We start from the raw sequence: 14,674 nt of genomic DNA, 5'->3' as shown, positions 1-14,674 counted from the left end.
AATTTTAAAAAGGGCTGGAGATGTAGCTCAGTGATAAAGCACCCCTGGGTTCAATCCCCAGTACCAAAATAAATAAATAAACAAATAAATAAATACCTTGCTTTGCTTCATATTTTGGCCATTTCATTAAAAAGAAAGCTGTCATAGGAAACTCATTTCTGAATCAATCTCCAATTTGTTGTGCTTACTTTGCCCTTAGGAAAGGGATAGAATGAAAAATAAAATAAATATATATCAAATATTTTTAAAAGCTGTTTCATGTGTGCATATTTAAAGTGTTTACATTTGTTTTTTAATGCTTTCTGTGGGTACTTCATCATACCCACTTTGTTTTTCTTTATACAGGTAATGCTTCTACAGAGAGGAATGGGGTTTCTTTCAGTGTTCAGAATGGAGATGTGTGCCTTCATGATCTTACTGGAAAACAGCACATGTTTAATGACAAAGAAGATTCCTGCAATGGTAAAAGCCGTATGGCTCTCAGAAGGACTTCAAAGAGGGGAAGCTTACACTTTATTGAACAAATGTGATTCCTTTTTTCTAAAATCAAAGCATGATGCTTGATGGTGTGAAATGTCCAATTTTACCTTTTACACAATGTGAGATGTATGAAAATCAACTTATTTTATACTCAGCAACCTCTGGAGGAACATAAGCTAATGAAAGGCGGTGGTTACTATTGGAAGGGGAAACCAAGACATTATTGTGACCTTTAGACATTAGCAATTTGGTTTCCGAACCTTCATTTTAAAAGAAGGTTGGTTTTAAACAACACAGTGAGAATAAGACTTGTATAAACAAAAACGTAGTTAATTTCCAGCTACATTTTAAAGAGGCTAAGTTATCTTTGATAACATCCTAGAAAGCAACTGTTGACTTCAGACTTTTGGTGAGTTTAGTTGTGCATGCCTTTGTTGTATATAAGCTAAATTCTAGGGACCCACGTGTCAGAAATCTTACTTCTACCTTTTTTTGTATTTATTTTCTACTATGTAGATTTATTCTTTTGTAGAATCATGGTTTTATTGTTTTGTCTAATGTGATAACTCAGAAAATCCTTACTGATTCAGTGAATTCTAAAGCTCCTTTTGGAGATTATATGGATGTGAAATACAGAAACTTCATTGAAATCAAGAAATAATAATGATGCAGCCAGACTCTAATCAGACAGTTCCACAATTAGCTCATACAGTGCCTTTGAGTGAGTTAGAAAAAGGTACCTCCCTGGGAAGATACAGCCTGGTTTGGCAAGCAGAGTGGGGTCATGTTTTAGTCCTAGTCATATTATTGGGGACATCTTTATACAAGGTATGACCTGTACAACCATACATGACATCCAGTGCCAGTACCCATCCCCAGGCCACATTATCAGATTATGGAATCTGCACCAAGATGTTAAGCTTAATACCTTGGTCACAGAAAGGGAAGAAACTCTAATCTAGACCATATATGGGGAAGATTGTGAATGTGGAGGAGATACATACACTGCCACATCTCAAGTCCCCAGAGCCTTTCAGAAGAGGGGAACAGAGTAGGATTACTTTTGAAAAGAGAGATATATAAGGAAAACAAATCATATTGCTGTTCTTTAAAAGGCAACTGCATGGTACATTGTTGATTGTTACCACTGGTACACTCTGGCCCAGCCAGATTTCTAATTATTTTTTAAAATGTGTCAAGTCTTAAAGAGTGTATAGTGACAAGGGGGAGCGGCTACTGAAAACAGTGAACTATCCCGTGATACTGTTGTTTCTATTTGTATCAAACCCTGATTGCTGTAGTCTTTCCTACTTTCCACCTATACCTGCTTGAGCAGTAACTCAAGTATGTCCTTACTAGGAACATTTCAAAACCCTTTAGTTAGATCTTTCACTAAGGCTCCCTTGCATATATTTCAAGTGAATGTTGTATCCCAGATTAACCATGGTAATAAGACATTTCTGAGTGCTGATTTGTCTTTGCACTATTTCTTCTCTGATTTATTTAATTGTCTTGTATTTATGTGTTAAAATCAACAAACAATGTTAAAATGAACTAAATAAATTTAGTTAAGTCCTTTAAATTTGGTGACTTTTACAAAGAAAAACCTTTTGCAATTTCTTTCCGTGGCAACAGGGCATGGGAGTAGTAAGACATGCCTGATGAAGACCAACACAATAGTCATATCTTTGGGGAAACAGCAAGCACCCTGGGGATGAGAAATTAGAGCAAGGGTTGTCCTGTCACATGAGATTAGTTTCTGTAGTCTTCTTTTCTCTTTTTCTGTTACTCTTTCAAGAGTTTCTCTTCAGAGCTGGAGATGTGGCTCAGTGGGAGAGCACTTGCCTAGCATGTGTGAGGCCATAGATCCAATCTCCAGCATCACAAAACAGAAAACATACTACTACAAGAGTTTCTCTTTAATATTTGTTGCCATTGACCTCTAGGCAATTTATGAGACCCAGTTCAGATTCCCATCCAAGTGTCTATTTCCTCAGCATCAAACAATAGGATTTCAGGAAGGGTTGTAAGTTAGCATGCTGAAGGCACAAAGCGGGGAAGCTGGCCTCATCTGCTTCCAAGATCCTCAGCCCCCACAGAGGCCAAGCACTAAACTAATCAGGAGCAGGGTGAGACTTCACTAATCAATCTCCCAAAAGGAGATTAAAAAGGAGGTGCAATGTCCATGTCCTTTAGTCCCCCCCACCTTATTTTTCGTATTATGTTTTACATCTAGCTGTGGTTCTTAAGCCAAATTTTCTTCTCTCTCTCTCCCTCTCTCTCTCTTAATTCAGAGAGATAACAGGGCAAGATAGAAAATGTTCCCAAGCAGCGTCCTGTTTTGGGCTTAAAATTAGTCCCTCAATCTATTGTAAGAAAACAGAGGTGTTGCCCATATTAGGAGGCAGAGAGTGTCAGAGCAGTTGCCAGTCTTTGAAGAAGTATTTCCTCAGAACATTGGAGAAATTGTTTCCCAAAACACACTGTAGTCATTAATCCCACACAGGAACTCTGTTGACTGTAATGAGCACCATTGTGATTATTCTCCTCACAAATGGTAAAACTGCTCCACTTACGTCTAACAAGGTCAACTAGGAGGCGTCAGTTTGTTAAAGATTATGTCAATGAAGATCTAATTTACTGAATGACCAATTCACTAAGTGGGCTTGTTTGGTCTTTTTGTCTCCATAACCATATTAAAGGGCAATTAATTTGTTTCTGTCTCATCTCGCTGCTGCAGTTGGAGTTGGAAGGACAGGAAAAAGGAAAAACTAAGTGGACATAAGAACATAATCTTAAATGTGAAGAAGTCTTATCATGTTATTATTTTTCACCTCATTCTTGAGATACAGCATCAAGAAGTCAGAGCACTTTCGCCCTAAGCAACTTAGTGAGACTGTCTCAAAATAGAAAAATAAGGGGCTGGAGTTGTAACTCAGTGGCATAGTGCTTGTCTAGCATGTGTGAGGCACTGGGTTCGATTCTCAGCACTGTATATAAATAAATAAATAAATAAATAGAACAAAGGTCCATCAACAACTGAAAAAAAAAATGAAAATAAGAAAAGAAAGGGCTGGGATGTAACTCAGTGATTAAGCACTTGCATTCAATCCCTATTTACCACCCCCCACCCCCCCTCAAAGTTTGCAGATAAAAACAGAATATTTATTCTTCCAGAATATCGAGCATATATATTCTGGGGATCAAACCCAGAGCCTTGCAAGTGCTCTACTACTGAGCTATATTCCTAGCCCCAGAATATATTCTTTTAAATATATTTAATAAATATATACCTCACTTGAAGAAATCTTATACTCCCTGGGACTTCCTCTCCTTGCCTCTTAGTCTCAAACTAGCTACAGGAAGTTGTAGTACAGACAAATTCAACATTCTTTTAAAAAGTACTGTAATGAGAAATAAAATGATCCCCAGTCAACTAAATTGTTGTAGAAATAACTAAATTTGAAAAAATAGTTATTTTTAGCAAATTGATTCAGAATTGAACCTCTCTGGGTCAAAGATGGAGTGAGTGCTTTCATTTAGAGTTAAAGATCTGAACCCTCCAAGAGAAACATTAGTTTCTATCTTGGACCCTGATCTGTAAAATGGATTCCTAAGAAGCATCCAATGTGAACAAAAGTCATAATAAAAAGAAGAAATGATCCCAGCTTTTGTTACAGAAGAATGCATGAAAATCTAGTAAGAGTACATGTTAAGGGGCTGAGGTTGTGGCTCAGTGGTAGAGTGTTTGCCTAGCATGTGTGAGGCACTGGGTTAGATTCTCAGCACCACATATAAATAAATGAAGGTCCATCAACAACGAATAAAATATTAAAAGAGTACATATTAAGATTGCAAAAGAGATTTAATTTTAATTTAATGTCTAGCATTACTCTCTGGACCATAGCATTCTGTGTATCTACATACATTGCTGCATAACTTAAGAGCAGATATTTTTTAAAAAGTATGAGTGGCTCCTTGGGTGCTTTAGTTGAGTGGCAGAGTAAAGCTACAGATTTGTTCTGGAATATCTGATGTGAACTTGGATAACTAAACATAGGGGTCTCTGCTGATGTAGGACTCATTTTCAATCATTCATTGTCAACACTAATTGAGCTCCAACCACGTGCCCAACACTTTACCAGACATGGTAGGAGATATCAGACTGTTTCTTTTCTTTCTTTCTTTTCTTTTTTTTTTTTAGTACCCGGAATTGAACCCAGGGGTGTTTTACCACTGAGCCACACCCCCCAAGCCCTTTATTATTATTATTATTTTCTTTTGACAGGGTCTTGCTAAGTTGCTTAGAGCTTCACTAAGTTGTTGAGGCTGGCTATTTACTCACAATCCTCCTGCCTCAGCCTCCTGAGCCTCTAAGATAACAGGCCTGCATCACCACATCAGGCTTGATATCAGACTATTTTAATGAATACTTTATAACCCAAGTAGGAAAGCATGCCTCTTCCACACTTGAAAACATACAAAGGCAATACATTATTGCCAAATGATTTTTTTTTTTTTTAAATGATGGGCTTTTCTGAGCCAGGCTTGTGCTAAATGGTCTGGATTTTCAATCACGCTGTGAGGTAAGTGGCAATATCCCCATTTTACAGATAAGAACATTGGAGGGTCACACAGCTAAAACAGCTGGAATCCGAAGTGACTCCCAAGTCCTCAGCTCTTCAGAAATCGCTAAAAGAAGTAAGAGAATGGGGAGGGCAGAAGGAGCTGAGCTAGCCATTAAAGCAAAGACAGGCTTCAGATGGTGAAGGAAGAGGAAGGGCCGAATGGATCAATACACTAAATGCTCTAGCAAAGAGTTTGCAGAAGCAATGATTACTTTAGTCTAGCTATCCAGTGGAATTCATATGTGGGCCAGATTTGGGTGGATAATGAATACTGGGCCGAAGACTGTGTACTTTAGGCAATTATCAGCCACAAGAAACTAACCAAGGACAAGTTTAAGTTATTAGTGCTGGAAGAGATGAACTGCGACCCGACCCCAGGGAACTGCGTCCAAGTGGCTAGGGCAGGAGCTCCAGGGTTGTAGCTGGGGGGTAGGTTCCGGCCTCCCCCTTTCTCTTCTAGGCTGGGTTCCACTACTTGGATTCCGTCCCGGAATGATCTCCGCCTACGGAGAAACGCTCAGGCAGCCACAGTGGTCCAGTCTCTCTCCTGCCATGGGTTGTCTTGGCGACCGCCTTGGGACCCTAAACACCACAGCCAGGAGATGAAGCCAGCCAGGTCTATGCCGATACTGCAGGCGGCCCCTTTTTCAATCCCCCTCGGGCTGAGACTCCGCGGAGGAGGCGGGATGAAGGCGGGACTAGGGGCGGAGGCTGCGGCCCCTTTACCAGTGNGCGACCAGGCCCGCTAGTCGGCCGCAGCCCTGGCGGCGCGGCAAGTCGTGCGCCAAGGCTCTTGAGCGTCGCGGGGATGCGGAGCAGAAGCAATTCCGGGGTCCGCCTGGACGGGTACGCGAGGCTGGTGCAGCAAACCATTCTCTGTTACCAGGTAAGCAGAGATCACCCGGAGAGAACGCCCTGAACTGCCCTCTGTTGTCACTCATTCTCTTCCTCAGGCCTCTGTCCACTCCTGTGACCTGAGAGCTTGCAATTAACAGGTTTCCTATTTGAATCCAGTCCTTGCTAGCCAGTGATTTTCTCCCCATTACAATCCCCATATCTTTATTAGTCAGGGGATCTACCGAATAGCTGCTTTGGCGACTCTTTATAGAATTCTTTGACCATTGTTTAGGATCGAAGACAGAATGAGCCCCCTAGGTGCCCTGGGTACAAAATGCCGCTTTATTTATTTATTTATTTACTATTTCTTTTAGACGAGAGGTTGTTTGTATAGGTTGGACAGATCACACTGAAAAGACGGTGAACTCTGGACTGTAGACAAGAGTGAAGAAGCTCTGGCCCTCCCAAGAGTGACCTTGTTAAGAGACCACTTGGGAGGGCCATAGGTCCTGTTCTGGTTGCTACTTTATAGATAAGAAAACTACTGGACCCCAAAGGTCCAGTCCAGTAGAGTGTCAAACCCTAAGCCGGGTCTTTTTTTCCCAAGTTCAAGGGGTCCTGTGAAGCTTGCCCATATTGTCTGATTATGAATAATACCTGCTATGCTTTGTATTACTGGACTAAAATTATGTGTGGGTCCTTAATGTAAGACCACTGAACTATTTTTATTCCTAGTGAAGACAGAAGCTATAATGCTTTCCCTCAATCAACAGCAACTATTTTTAGGGCCTTCAGAGTCAAAGAAGGAAGTGGCATTTGGTGGTTAGGGGTGAGGCCTGAAAGTTGGGAGCTATGGTTACTCCCAAGCCACTGACCTTTTTTCTAAGGCTAATTTCTCAGCGTTGGTCCCTCATTCAGCAAATATTTATTGTGTACTAATTATATGCAAGGTACTGTACAAAGTGCTGGGCTTCCAAAAAAGAATAAATGGTTTTGAAGCAGTGACATTTTTGCATGGGGTCTAGAACCCCTATTTGAAACTCTTCAAGCTAGATGTGATTTGCAAGTGAGAAATATTTGCATTTAGAAAGGTAATATGCATATCCTATATATTCTATAATAACTGCAATGGAGTCTGAGCAACACTCCTTAATCACATATTCTATTATTATTTCCACAACAGAATATGAATATTCATACTGAGCGGGATAGGTAAAGACTGAAAAGAGTTTTACATTAGTTCAGGTCCTCTCTCGCTGCTAAATGAACTTACTGCGAAGTTAAGAAAATACTGAATTTCCAGAGCTTATTGACTTTTGAGTTTGCATATGAAGGATTAGGTCTTTATTTGGGGAGCTTTATGGAAGGAGGCCTAATCCAGTTTTGTGGGGCAAGAGAGGAATCCTGCAAAAGATGATTTTCAAGTTGAGAGCTCAAAGAATAGGCAGGTAAAGTGAAATTACTCTTTGCCTTTCTTCTTAGAATAACATCTATAAAATATTCAAAAATCCAAGTTGAAAGACCTTTCCCTTCAGTTCTGTGATGGGAGGGGCTATAGGAGAACTGAGAAAGCTAGTTTTAATCCTCAGCTCTGCCTTCAACAATATGTGTAATGTTTAATCATCCTTTCTGAGTTCATGCCCTCATCTGTAAAATGTGAAAAATAACACCTGCTTCCACTGAGTTGTTGTAAAGAAAAAATTAGTGCCTATACATTGCCGAGCAACTCACAGGCAATCAGTAGATAGTGAGGGATCTTGGCAGTTTTATGGCCTTGATATAGTCCACAAATTAGAAGTCAGTGGTCCTCATATAACCACTCTGACCCATGATGCTCCTTTTTCTGAAGGACTTGACACAGCTGCTATTGCTTTATGTCTCCTATTGGTGCAGTGAGGTCCTAAGTTCAGAGACCTTACCAGTTTTGTTCCTTTGCATCACACAGTGTCCAGGTGCATGAAAGGTACCCTTCAATCCTTGGTAAAATACTTCCTGCAGCTTCTGAACCATCTCAATGACCCAGCTTTTGGTCCAGGCTTATCTTCCCTTAGGAGCAAAAGAACTATCTTCTCACTAAAGCTAATCTGCAGGGTTGGACTTTCCTCCCCAACATTTTAATGATTAAAAAAGGTTGTCTGAGCCTTTAGTTGTATTTATTTTGGGGGAAGTTGGTGAGAGGCCCTCACATTTGCCCTCTTTCCTCTTCCTGGCTGTATTATCAAGCTTTTCTGGCTAACAAGAATACTCTGAACACAGTTCTGCTTGGAGATACCATGAATCTATAGGTACAGAATTGCACACCTTCTCATCTAACCCCACCCTGCCCCAACAACTAGAAAAAAGTTGTAGAACCCTGACCCATTTGTTTTCTCATCATCATCTCCCAGTCATCTCAGCCAGGTCACCTCTATTATATATATTTTGCCAATTAAAAAGATGAATGAACTAGGTTTCTGAATTTTATGCTGAATTTTCTCATTTCTGTACATATGTGCAGATGTTTGAGATGTTTTCCAATGTCATTTTGTACAAGCTCTGAAATTTGTTTCTGACTTGCTTTAAAATTGAGATCAATTTATATTGGGTTCATTGGTTAGAAATCATTCTAAGATAAATATGTCAAGCTGATCATTATTATTTCTTTAGAGTCAATAGTTTGTTCATATCAACTAACATGTCAAATAATTCCTTTTCCTGTATCTATGGAAGGAAGAAGTTTTTCATTCATTGTTTGCCAAATATGCCTGCTGCTAAACATTACTTGAATCTTTAAGACACAGAAGGAAAAAGCTATGTGTATAAAAGAGTCTTTTTGCAGGTTTGATTTTATAAATATATATTCTAGGGAGTATCTTCAAAACTTTGTTGTCTATAAGCTGGGCTCAGTGGTACACACCTATAATGCCAGCTACTTGGGAGGATAAAGCAGGATGATTCTAAGTTCAAGACCAGCCTGGATGATTTATAGAGACCCCGACTCAAAAATACAAGAAAATGGACTGAGGATTAGCTCAGTGGTAGTGTTTGTCTAGCATGAGCAAGGCTCTGGAGTCAAGCCCAGTACTACCAAAATATATATAAAAATATATTTTTCAAATAAAATTCTAGATTTATTTTGGCCCAGATAAAAAATACTATGTACATTTTTTTCAGTTATGACTGTTTGAAGGCTCATTAATAAAAGTATTAAGTATGACGTACTGATAAGAGAATATGGATCAGAAAGAAAAAATAATGATCAAAGCAGTATTCACTCCAACTGCAGATTACTAGGTATAATAAGGTAATATAATTGAAATCAGTAACTAAATATTGCTATTTAATAGCAATGAAATTTAAAATGAGAAGAATTCAAATAAATAAAGCATGGAGTATAAGACAAAATAAAGATTAGTTTGGGCTGTCTCTCACCATGCAGAAAACTCAAGTGGATCAAGGACCTAGGAATTAGACCAGAGATCCTGCGCCTAATAGAGGAAAAAGTAGGCTCAAATCTTCATCACATCAGATTAGGCCCTGACTTCCTTAACAAGACTCCTAAAGCACAAGAAATAAAATCATGAATTAATAAATGGGATGGACTCAAAATAAAAGCTTCTTCTCGGCAAAAGAAGCAATCAATGAGGTGAAGAGAGAGCCTACATTATGGGAGCAAATTTTTGCCACACTCACATCAGATAGAGCCTTAATCTCTAGGATATATAGAGAACTCAAAAAACTTACCAAAAAATAAAACAAATAACCCAATCAATAAATGGGCTAAGGAGCTGAACAGACACTTCTCAGAAGAAGATATACATCTGATCAACAAATATATGAAAAAATGTTCAACATATCTAGTAAGAAAAACAAATCAAAATACTCTAAGATTTCATCTCACGCCAGTCAGAATGGCAATTATCAAGAATACAGACAACAATAAATGTTGACAAAGATGTGGGAGAAAGGTATACTCATTCATTGCTGGTGGGACTGCAACCAGTCTGGAAAGCAGTATGGAGATTACTTAGAAAACTTGGAATGGAACCACCATTTAACCCAGCTATCCCACTCCTTGGTCTATACCCAAAGGATTTAAAATCGGCATACTGTAGTAACACGGTCACATCAATGTTTATAGCAGCTCAATTCACAATAGCTAAACTGTGGAAGCGACCTAGATGCCCTTCAATAGATGAATGAATAAAGATTAGTTTGGGATATGGTTCAAAGAGATATAAATACTAAAAAATAATAATATGGCAGAAGAATAAGAAGAGACTGGAGTTAAAACTGAGAATGAAGATATTATTATATATCTTAAGAGATCAAATCTAAGTATTAGCATTAAAATAATATAAGCAGAACATATAACTTTGCAAACAATAGTGAAATAAAGAAAATCTGATTTCTCTCAGAGAAGTAAGGAAAAGGGTGGATGGGAAGGGTGGGAAGTAAGAAAAAGAAGGTGTGATAAAAGCAAAGGTCAGCAGAAGTAGATGCAGGTAAGTCCACAATAAATGTACATGCTTTAATTATCCAAATAATAGAAATTATTTAAAATATTTAGAAAGGCATATGTAATTTGTAAAAGACAAAACTAAAACAGAATACTAAAAGGTTGAAAGTAATCCAGTGAGACACGTTATACTAGGCCAGTCCTAACCCCCAAAAAGTTGATGTGATCATACTAATAACAAAGTAGAGTTTAAATTTTTTAAAAAATATATTATTAGGGATAAAGGATATTATTACTACATGACAAGAGGATAATTCACCAAGAAAACGGAGCAATTTTAAATCCACAAAATACTAACAACATAGTTTCAAAGTATATAAAACAAAACTTGACCTAGTTATAGGATAAATGACATCCATAAACATTCTGGGAGTTTTAAAATTTTCTGAGCTATTAATAAATCAACCAGAGAAATAATGAGGACATAGAAAATTTGAGCACGATAAGGAATAAACTTGGTAAAGTACACATACATAGAACTCTGCACTCAGCCAATAGAAAGTACTTATGTTTCAACCTTGCAAATTATTTTTTTCAAGAATTGATAACAAATTAGATTATTTTAAGAGTCTCAAAAAATACTGAAGAATCAACTTTGTGCACACTTCATATTTTAGCCAAGATGTAAGAAAATTAAAGAGCAACAACAAATGACTGCTAAAGCCCCCAAATATGTTTGGAAACTTCGCAAGCCCACCTATTAAGTATGTCACAGATTGATAAAGAAATTATAATACAAATTATTAAATAGTTAGAATGACAACAAAATCACTCCAAATAAGAATTTATAGGATACAGTTAAAGTGGGGTTTGAAGTGAAATTTTTTAAAATATTTTTTTAGTTGTTGATGGACCTTTATTTTATTTATTTATATGCAGTGCTGAGAATAAAACCCAGTGCCTCACATATGCTAGGCTAGCTCTACCACTGAGCTACCACCCCAGCCCCTGAAATTTGTATCCCTATATGTATATATTAGAAAAGAAGAAAGATTTAGAAATGAATAAATTCAAGATTGAGAAAAGGATGACAGAGTATGACCAAGAAAATAGAAGAAAGGAAATAATTAGGATAGGTAAAGAAAAAAACAAATTTTTTTCTTTTTCTTTCTTTCTTTTTTTTTGGTGCTGGGGATTGAGCCCAGGGATACTTAACCACTGAGCCACATACCCAGTCACTTTTTATATTTTATTTAGAGACAAGAGTCTTGCTAAGTTGCTTAGGCCCTCGCTATATTGCTGAAGAAGCTGGCTTTAAACTCACAAGCCTCTTGCTTCAGCCTCCTGAGTTACTGGGATTATAGGTGTGTACCACCATGCCTGGCAGGAATTTTTCTTTTTTTAAGGCTGGGGATGTAGCTCAGTTGTCCCAGCAACACACATACACACACACACACACACACACACATACACACACACACACACACAAATGATCAACAAAATCAAAAGCTGGTCTTTTGATAAGACAAATAGGCACATTTCTGGTAGGGTTGATGAGAGGAAAGATGGAGGGGAGAAACAAACAGATAATATTAAGAGTGAAAATGGAAAAAAAGCACTATGAATAATTTTTGGCAGTAAATTTAAAAACATAAATGGATAGTTTTCTAGAAATAATGTTACCAATGTTAAGATAACGTTAAATCCTGATTAGACCTATAATCATTAAAGAAATGGAATGAGTCAAAAAAAAAAAAAAACCTGGTCAAAGATAGTAGGAATTTGGCTTTTATTCTGAGAAGGGGAAGCCCTGAGAGATTTTTGTTTTAATCAAGTCTAAAATAATTTATATACTCTAGGAGTAATCTAGGAGTCAGCTTTGATTCTTTCGTTTTATTTATTTTTTTATTTCAAGACAGGGTCTCACTAGGTTGCTAAAGTTGGCCTCAAACGTGTAAACCTCCTGCCTCAGCCTCCCAAGTTGTTGGGATTACTGGCATGTGCCACTGTGCTGGGCTGATTACTTCTTGTTCCCTCATTCCCCACCTAGAGTGGAGAGCATTTTCTAATGAATGATATATCACCAAAATGTATTGCAGCTCCCCACACTAATGTCTATGTCCATTGCCACCACATCTTGCCTGGATGCCCCCTACCCCTGCCTCCAGCCCTGCTGTCTTCTGCCCAGATCAGTGAGTGGTCATACATCAGGCACCACAGTCTGTCCTGCTTACAACCTTCCCGAGGCTGTTTTCACTCCTACAATAAAATAGAGTTCTCCCTGTGGCCTACACGACTCTGCCACCCCAGCTACAGCCTCACACAGAAGCTACCCATCATTCCACTGTCCTCTCACTCACTATCAGTTATGTTCTGGTAAATGCTTAACAACAGGCTCCACTAACTTGAAAATTGCTTCTGTCAGTAGCAATACCAGGAGGAGAATATGAGAGAAGCCACCCCAATTTCTCATCTTACCCCATAAATCTGGGTAGCACCACCCCATTCAGGCGCCCAAGTTGACAACATAAGAATCTTTTTGGCTCCTTCTTGTTCCTCTCCCATCTGCATCCAATTCATCACCAAGCTCTGTTGATTTTACCTCCTAAGCCTCTTACAAATCGGTCTGCTACTTGTGTTGCTTTCTACCACTACCACCACCATTGTCTAAGCTAGCAGTCTTGCTGGTCTCTACCCATGCATTAGCATCCCCACCTGTCTTCTCCCTGTAGCCTCTCAGTTCTGTCCCAGTGTTTCTCCCCACTGTGGCCAAAATGGGCTTCTCCAGGGACCCATTCCAGCATTTTGGGTAGCACTAGGTCCAATAAGGGCAGAAGTGACATTATTAGTTCCAGCTCACATAGGTACCATCTGACAGATGGTTGTCTGGTCTCTGTGTGGATGCAAGAAGGGAAGTGGTTCGTGAAAAGCATTTCCTCCTTCCTGGTACAATTGAAAGTCCTGCCTTCTACTACCTTCTATTTCAGCCCTTTCTGGGTGTGGCAAGGAGGAAGGCTTTTGCTATACCTTTTCCAGCATAGCCTTTAAATATTTTAGTGTCAGACAAAAACATTTTAGTAATTCATATGAAGACATGTATGGTATGACTCTACCTTGTGAACAGAGATATGAAAAATTGTATTCTGTATGTGTAATATGAATTATAATTAATTCTGCTGTCATATATAACAAATAAAAAACAATAAAATTAAAAAATTGAGTAATTCAAAGAAAAAGGCCTTGAATCCTTCATTCACCAATAAAGGACTGAAACAATCTATACAGGGGAAAGATCTAGAATTATTTCAAGCTTTGTAGGGATCCAGAAGGTCCATTAGTCAAATTGAACCTCCTTTTACAGTTAAAGAACCCCAGCCGGGAGAGGTCATCCTTCTCATGATCTGACTATTGTGTCATAAGCACTGTGTCTTGCTGGGACCAGGCTGGAGGCATGAAGATAAATACTTTAAATATACCAGATTGCTGTGAATAGCAAATGAAGTTGCACTGTCTTTGTGTGTTAAAATAGTGAAATTTAAATAGGCTATTTCTTTAAATATTCTACTAAATTAAGTTCTGCTATATTGCTCTTGTCTTATTTATTTAGGTATTAGGGATTAAACTTAGGCCTGCTCTACCAATGAGCTACATTCCCACTTCACCTCCCCACCTTTTTAATTTTTTTTTTATCTTGAGACAGAGTTTTGCTAAGTTCACAAGGCTGGCCTTGAATTTGGGATCCTCCTGCCTCAGCCTCCTGAGTTGCTGGAATTACAGGTGTGCGCCACTGCACCCAGCGCGTGCATGCTCGCTCGCTCGCTCACTCTATGTGTGTGTGTATATATATATGTGTATATATATATATATATACACACACACATACACACACACATATATATATGTATATACATATATATATATATTTTTTTATTTATTTAATGTATTTATTTTTAAAGAGATGGGGTCTTGCTGTGTTGCTTAGGTTGCCCTAAATTTCTGGGCTCCAGTGATCCTTCTGCCCGGGAATCCCAAGTAGCTGGAGCTATAGGCACATGCTACTATGCCCAGTTTGTCTTTTATGTTTAGATATGACTCTAGTAATTAATAAAGTAAATGCCACATCTGTCTCAAAAAGGGTAAGGAGAACATAATTAGTGCTCATAAGATTCTTAACCAAGTGAATCATAGACCCATTTAAGTATTTGGTAAAGGTTGAATGTATTGTCCTCTCCCGAGAAAATGCTCAAATGGAAATTTCTGGAGTCTCATGGACCTTTACCCCCCCACCCCT

At 38.5% G+C, this 14,674-nt stretch overlaps 2 protein-coding genes across 9 annotated transcripts in view; both read left to right on the top strand.

The window, feature by feature from the left end:
• Nucleotides 1-2,062, top strand: part of Adgrg2 (adhesion G protein-coupled receptor G2) — a 64,311-nt gene extending 62,249 nt beyond the window's left edge. For all 5 annotated transcript variants that reach the window (XM_048796327.1, XM_048796326.1, XM_048796324.1 and 2 more), the window contains one exon: nt 346-2,062. In XM_048796327.1, the coding sequence (XP_048652284.1) occupies nt 346-530 (185 nt within the window). In that variant the 3' untranslated portion in view covers nt 531-2,062. The remainder of the gene's footprint in view (nt 1-345) is intronic.
• Nucleotides 2,063-5,837: 3,775 nt separating this feature from the next.
• Nucleotides 5,838-14,674, top strand: part of Phka2 (phosphorylase kinase regulatory subunit alpha 2) — a 71,582-nt gene continuing 62,745 nt past the window's right edge. For 3 of the 4 annotated variants that reach the window (XM_048796495.1, XM_048796493.1, XM_048796494.1), the window contains exon 1: nt 5,847-5,994. In XM_048796495.1, coding sequence (XP_048652452.1) covers nt 5,917-5,994 — 78 coding nt within the window. In that variant the 5' untranslated portion in view covers nt 5,847-5,916. Of the gene's footprint in view, nt 5,995-14,674 lie in introns of all 4 variants that reach the window. The other variant, XM_015488066.2, reaches the window with a different exon arrangement.

This window comes from Marmota marmota, unplaced genomic scaffold (genome assembly GCF_001458135.2).
Source record: "Marmota marmota marmota unplaced genomic scaffold, marMar, whole genome shotgun sequence".
Classification (NCBI taxonomy): Eukaryota; Metazoa; Chordata; class Mammalia; order Rodentia; family Sciuridae; genus Marmota; species Marmota marmota.
Note: the sequence above shows the minus strand (reverse complement) of the source record. Positions and strands in the feature narration are given on the sequence as shown.